This window comes from Anopheles coustani, chromosome 2 (genome assembly GCF_943734705.1).
Source record: "Anopheles coustani chromosome 2, idAnoCousDA_361_x.2, whole genome shotgun sequence".
NCBI lineage: Eukaryota > Metazoa > Arthropoda > Insecta > Diptera > Culicidae > Anopheles > Anopheles coustani.
The window spans coordinates 49,516,459-49,523,527 of NC_071289.1; the positions used below are offsets into that span (position 1 = coordinate 49,516,459).

Consider the following 7,069-nt stretch of genomic DNA (forward strand, 5'->3'; position numbering starts at 1 on the left):
GATTTTGCCAAACTAACAAAACCACTAACAAAATGTTTAAAAAAAGATGCTAAAATAATTCATACCGAAGAATTTATTTCATGTTTTAGTGAATGCAAGCAGCTTCTTACATCCGACCCGATACTGAAATATCCGGACTTCAACAACAAATTTATACTGGAAACAGACGCCAGCGACTTTGCATTAGGCGCAGTACTCTCTCAAAAGTTTGAAGATAACAAAGAGCACCCAATAGCCTACGCATCTCGTACATTAAACGACACTGAATGTAAGTATTCGGCTACAGAAAAAGAGTTACTCGCAATAATTTTTGCAATCAAACACTTCAGACCATACCTATTTGGAAAAAAATTTGAAATTCGTACAGATCATAAACCACTGGTTTGGTTGAGACAAAAAAAAGATTTGAACAGTAAATTACTGCGATGGAAACTCGAACTAGAAGCATTTGAATTTGATATAAAATATAAAAAAGGAACCCTTAACAATAATGCAGATGCCCTATCAAGAATCGAAATTAACGCTAACACTAATAGCAATGACATGACTCAGCATTCGGCTGACACTGACGATAATGAGTACATTCCTGCAACTGAAAGACCATTAAATGTATTCAAAAACCAAATAATTCTTGAGACAAGCAACGAGGACAGTACGACAGCCTCTACACTTTTCACAAACTATCATCGAGTAGTTATTAAACGACACGTTTTTACCCCAGCAATCCTAATAAACATCCTGAAAGAATATACATCCACTAGATGTGCAAATGGAATCAATTGCTCAGAAAAAATATTAGCGACTCTACAGATTGTGTACAAAAACTATTTCTCAAGAGTGAAATCATTCAGAATATTTTGGACCCCAAAAACGATCACTGATATTACCGACGAAATAGAGCAGAATCAAATCATTCAAGTGCAACATGAAGCAAACCATCGAGGCATCGTTGAAACATCCAAACACATTGCAAGATCGTATTTTTTCCCTAATATCAAGTCCAAAGTGACCAAATTCATTAACTTGTGTAAATTGTGCTTGAGGTCAAAATATGAACGACATCCATATAAACAAAAATATAAATTCACGGAAACTCCCACAAAACCATTGCAAATAGTGCATATGGACATTTTCATCATACATGATAAAAATTATCTAACTTTTTGCGACAAGTTTTCTAGATTAGCAATGGCTATACCAACTAAAACACGTAACACGGTACATATTTTGAAATCACTCACAAGGTTTATAGCAGCTCTTGGAAAACCGAATCTTTTAGTAATGGATAACGAACCAACATTCACTTCAACAGTGATACGTTCATTTTTAGAAGAAAACACGATAGAATACCATTACACAAGTGTAGGACAATCTTCTTCAAACGGAACCGTTGAAATAGTGCATAGAACGCTTAGAGAACTTCATAACATTCTCTCCAATAAGGAAACAACTAAAAATTATCCAGAATCTACCAAAATGAATTTAGCCGTAGCCATTTACAACGATTCGATTCACTCCCAGATCAATATGACTCCTAGAGAGTTATTCAATGGAATAAAATATGATACACCAATCTCAGAAAACATTGAAGAGAGAATTGCTCAAAAAGAAAAACTCTACAATGAAATATATCAAAAATCCATAGGAACTAAACAACAAACCCTCAACAGGCTAAACAAAAACAGAGAAGAATACGAAATATTCGAAGAAAACGATACAGTTTATGAAAAGAAACGTAATAACTTGAAACACCAAGAACGGTACAAAGAAACAAAAGTTAAAGAAAATAAGGAAACAAATATCATCGATCAAAACCAGAGAAAGCTCCACAAAACGAAGCTAAAAAGAAAACGAAAAAAATAAAAAATACTTTCAAATTATTCTTTCTTTACAGCATCTAAACATTATGATAAAATTTTTTATTTTTTTCTTATTAGCAATAAGCAAGCTAAAAGCTACTAACTATAAAGAAATTACCAACGATAACGGAATAATCGTTACTAAGTTAGGTATAGTAAGGATCCGAGCTGGATACACTCGATTAATTCATAAAATTGATTTGAAAATAATTGAAACAAATCTTGATTACATAGAAACAACAGCTAATTCTATAAAACCAATCGAACATCATCTAGGTAGAACACTTAAATACAAACTGCAACATGCAAGAAACCAACTAAGTGGTCTTAAGCCAATAAGACAGAAAAGAGGTCTTATAGACGCACTAGGAACAGCTATTAAATTCATAGCAGGAAATCCAGACAGTGATGATTTGAAAAATATTCAGGAACATCTTTTCCTTATTGAACAAAAAGAAAATGGACTCATAACCAACAGTAATAGACAGTATAAAATAAACTCAATTTTTGAGGAAAAATTAAACAACATAACAAAAACACTACATAAAGTCACGCAAAATATTCTACAAGTTTCGAAAACACCAAGTGATTTGGAAGTTGTTAGCATGATTTTCGAAGTAGATGAAATTATTCAAATACTAAGAATAATAGGAGAACAGATCGAATTTGCAAAATTAAACATTGTTCACAAGGACCTCTTTACTCTAGGAGAAAAAGAAAAATTGTACAATTTGTTAAAAAATCAGATGATCAGCATGAACCAGCTTGACGAAGTCTTCAAATACTGCAGCGGGAACATCGCCTTCTCCAATAATCAAGCCGTCATGTTAGTCAAGATACCCATGCTTGAAAAAGAAACGTTCGAACTCCTAGAACTCCATACTCTGAACAGAAACGGAAGTAAAATCGACACACATGTCCAATATGTTGCAAAGAACGCCAACCGCATATTCATACAAAATAACATATGCGAAATATGCGAACCAACTTGGCCAGTTGAAGACCAATGTATCTTCAACATCCTAGTTCACAAAACCCCAATATGCCCTATAAAAACTGCACTTCAAAAGTGGGCAGCCAAAGAAATCCTTCCAGGGATAATTTTACTGGATACACAGAGGCCAATAACGGTATACGACTCATGTGGTGTTGCAAAGAATATCAGCACACCAACAATCATAGAAGCAGAGAACTGCACAATTCAGCTAAAGAACCTCACATTCAACAGCAGAGCAATAATCACACACGAATACCTAATCCCAACCTACGGAAAATACCCGAAGAAAGCAGCGGAATCCGAAGAAGACGTTGTGTTGATTAAAATAAACAACCTAGAGAAACTAGCTGAGCAACACTTCAACAAAAATCAGAAACACACAATCATAACAGCAACAAGTGCAATTTTGCTGTTAGCTGCAATTTTGGCATACTCGTGTACCACATTCTGGAAGAACAGGAAAAATTCCCATCAATTGGATCGAGGCGCTCCAATCTTAAGGGGGGGGAAGTTATGTGAAACACAAGAAGGCAATGCGCCACGCGCGAACTAGCGGCCACAACGCCACGCGTGAGCCAGCGGCCACAACACCACGCGCGAGCAACTGGACACCAGCATGGAATCGTGGGAACGGACGCTTCCGGACACCAGCAGCCAGACGCATCGTCAGCGCAATCGGCGCGGCCAACGTAGCCGTACTATTTCCAATAAAGCAGTCTTCAGTCTTTAGTCGTCCAAGCTCGGACCAACATCGAAAAATAAATAGTTCATTTTTTAAAAAATCCGAAAGGAAAGTTATCCTATAACTGTATATCTCAGGAATTTAAATCGATGTAATAAACCCAATCTACTGTCATATTTAGAAAACCGCGTATCTCCGAATCCGCGTATGTCGAGTACCGCGTATGTCGGATATCTTCTGTAGTTGGTTTTTACCGTCGACATGTTAGCATCTCAAAGTAAATTGATACTGATTTCCATTTGGTTATCACTTTATTGACCGGCGCTTTTTCTCCTAAAGTCGTTGCTGTCGCGGAGGTCCGCGGTTGCTGAGTTATGAACTGGATATAAGCATGCGTGTATTGATTTACGCTATGCCTTTACCCACCGTTTTCGCTAACTGTTTTTTTAAACAGTTTTCTTGCATTCACCTTCCCGGATGTCGCAAAAATTGAATCGGACAGAGATAAAAGACAGGAGATCAGTAATGAAAGAGTGTGCCAGCAACACCAGCATATTTCGCTCCCAGATTATGACTGTGCGTTGGCGATCCCGTTCTGGCCCACTTGAACAGATAGCGTGCTGGTCTCCTTCAGCAGCTCTCCCGGGAGAGCGCTGTGTGACATTGAGAGATCGCACGTTGTGTTAACTCGCAGCAGTGCTGAAGAACGAGAGCACTTCCTCAGTGCTCATAGCAAACGTTAAAACAGAATGCAGCCCTACTCTTACTCCTATCAAGGATTATCAAATTGGTACTCGGACATCGCGATCCTGTTTACTGCAAAGCAAAACGAGTTGCGCCAGATCCTGCAGTGAATTTCTACTCCTTCCTTAAGTACACTCCGACTCAACTAACTTAATGACAATTTTCATATAAAAGAATAAATCCTGTTTTCTCTGTTCATGTAATACGTAAAAGTATAAAATAAATCAAATGAAAAAATAAATTTTCAAAGCAACAGTTTTTCCTTAAACGTACTAAAAAATAAAAAATAATGTAAGTTAAATGACATATGTATTTATGTATCAGTTTTTTGTTTTTGTCATTATTCGCATAGCATCGTAGATGGCGATCGAACTGAGAGCAATCTCGATGCAATGCGAATAATGATCAAAACGAAAAACTGATACATAAATACATATGTCATTTAACTTACATTATTTTTTATTTTTTAGTACGTTTAAGGAAAAACTGTTGCTTTGAAAATTTATTTTTTCATTTGATTTATTTGTACTTTTCTTTGTGCACCTTCCTACAAAGCATGTGTGCCCCAAATATGTCCGTCCGCCCATCTACACCATGCAGTCTAATTCGGACGAAAATCTTCGTTCCCGTTCAACAGAGTGTTGCAGGGCACCCGCAATGTGACGGGTTTCATCACATTTCAACTTGCGTAGAACTTCGAATTGTTAGAATTTTACTTCGCATTATCGAGTGTACCAAAACGAATTGTTTTTATTCGAAATAGTGAGAGTTTTCCCAGGGACTACTGATATACTTCGAATTATCGGGTTTCGAATTATCGAACGTTTGAATTAGCGAGTGTCGACTGTATTATCATACATATTTCCACAACCCTCAGTGCAACCAACGTGTTGTGCCGGCCGAAGAAGCAGATCCAACTACGATTCATATGTTGGACGACTCCATCGCCGCATTGTCGAGCGGGCCCATGCTGTCTCCGTAGTCTAGCTCGTCCTCGTCGGAAATATCATCCAGATCGTTCTCCTTGTTTTCGGGGCAATCGCGACACCGGGACTCATTGATGCCATAGTTAAGGCAGTACTGGCCTATACATTCGCAACAACCGTCGTGGAACCAGCTGAAATCGGAGAGAATCGACCGTTAGTATAAGACGCTTGGTAATGAGGATAAGGTGTTAAGAGGTGGGGGTTCTTACCGATAGCTGCTGGCCCCCATCGTTCGACAGCTTTCCTTGCACTTGTTCCAGGACATGCACTGTGCTTGGTATGCAACGGTGCAGTTCACCGTGACCTTGTTGGGATCGTCGTAATTTTGCTTCAGATCCATATCGGTTGAGTCTAAGGGGAAATAGATGATAGGATTAGAAGAGGCGTGGACACGTATGCTCTCTCAAGCAGCAGTCACAACACTTACGGACAATATATTTTGTACCACCGTCTGCCTTGGGCCCGTACAGAGCCGCATCGATGTCGATCGGAAACGAGATCACCTTCCAGCGACCCTGTGCGTCTTGCTCAGACGTGATCACGTCGTACAGGTTCGGGAAACCCTCCAGGTCTTCGATGTGCGACTGCTTTGACAACTCGTTGGAGGTCTCGTTCGGCTTCGGGCACATCTCCAGGCAGCTGCAGCACTCGGTGTACAGATAGCTAAGGCATTCCGCGCACTCCTTGCAGCAGGTGCAACTCCTCATGTCGCACTTACAGCTCTGCGTCAGCATGCACTTGGAAACAATGCTGGCGCACACCATCTCGTTGCAGCCCGTCGCGAGCTTGACGCAGGCGAGCAGTGTCACGATGATTCCGAGCAGGAAGGTGAAAGTTTTGCTGCCCGCTCGCGTGCGTTTGATGTGCTCCATGCTGTCTACTCCTTGTGCCCTGTTGGAAGATTATGAAAAGTGGACGAAAACAAAAAAACCATAAGATGCGCTTGTCCAGCCAGAACGGACCAGCAGTCCTGGGTCACTAGATTCACTCCTTTCCGACGGATTTATTTTCTTGCCGAACCGAACAAAACTCGGCTGGTAAAGGTATCAATTACTTTCGCCCGGTTAAAATACGTCAAAAAAGCTTTCGAGAGTGCGTCACACTTACCACGTACGTCGTAGTAAGAATGGTACGTCGTGAGTAAGAATTAATAAGAGACGATCGTGTTCTGTTACCCTTTTCCACGATGAACTGCTAGCGCTTTTGCCCGCTTGTTCGATGAATATTTACCTCTGCCCTTGTAACTGGGTGTCAGAAAATCAACAAACACAAAACACAAAAACACTGCTTTTTGTACTCCACACACGTACACCTGCTGAGATCACCACCACACTCTATCCTAAACCTAGCATCGCTACGCCTTATAAACCGAAGCTGGGTACTTGCCGGGTACCCTACAGGCACTTGCTTCGAGCAGAGACTGGATTTCAATGTGAAAGAGTGAGGTGGTGATATCCTTGTCTCTTTTACTCAAATGCAGAACTTCTCCATTCTCAACAACGCCAGAAATTTCTCCCCATCGTGCCGATCTGATGCCGTGGCTGACTGAAAAATCGAGGCTTGTGATTAAATTGTTGAGGGCTTCACACAGGATTCCAAGTGCGCAGTACGTTCTATACATTCACAGGCCTGCGCGAGAGTATATTTTGACATTTTCGCGTGTATTGTCAGTCTTTTGCGTCTCGTGTAAACTAAGCATCAGAGTTTTTTGCACTATCGATAGTCGAGATTCTTTTTTGCGCTGGTTTTGTTCTCCATCCATTCCAACAGCTGCAACGAATCGCGGCTTTTTTTTTAATTT

General features: G+C 40.0%; 1 protein-coding gene across 1 annotated transcript; it reads right to left on the reverse strand.

Annotated features, from left to right (window-relative positions):
* Nucleotides 1–5,206: 5,206 nt before the first annotated feature.
* Nucleotides 5,207–6,140, reverse strand: LOC131265908 (protein twisted gastrulation-like). The gene is made up of 3 exons (XM_058268251.1): nt 5,696–6,140; nt 5,478–5,619; nt 5,207–5,399 (listed from the first exon to the last, which is right to left on the reverse strand). The coding sequence occupies exons 1-3, from the start codon at nt 6,138–6,140 to the stop codon at nt 5,207–5,209; spliced, it is 780 nt and encodes a 259-aa protein (XP_058124234.1).
* Between the last annotated feature and the right edge of the window lie 929 nt (nt 6,141–7,069).

What these genes read in the sequence shown, in the direction of transcription:
- LOC131265908 (XM_058268251.1), bottom strand. Translation starts at nt 6,140, where the DNA reads ATGGAGCACATCAAACGCACGCGAGCGGGCAGCAAAACTTTCACCTTC. An exon ending in TGGTACAAAATATATTGTCC is followed by an intron (nt 5,620 to 5,695) that starts GTAAGTGTTGTG and finishes ATTTCCCCTTAG; the next exon opens with ACTCAACCGATATGGATCTG. An exon ending in ATGGGGGCCAGCAGCTATCG is followed by an intron (nt 5,400 to 5,477) that starts GTAAGAACCCCC and finishes CTCCGATTTCAG; the next exon opens with CTGGTTCCACGACGGTTGTT.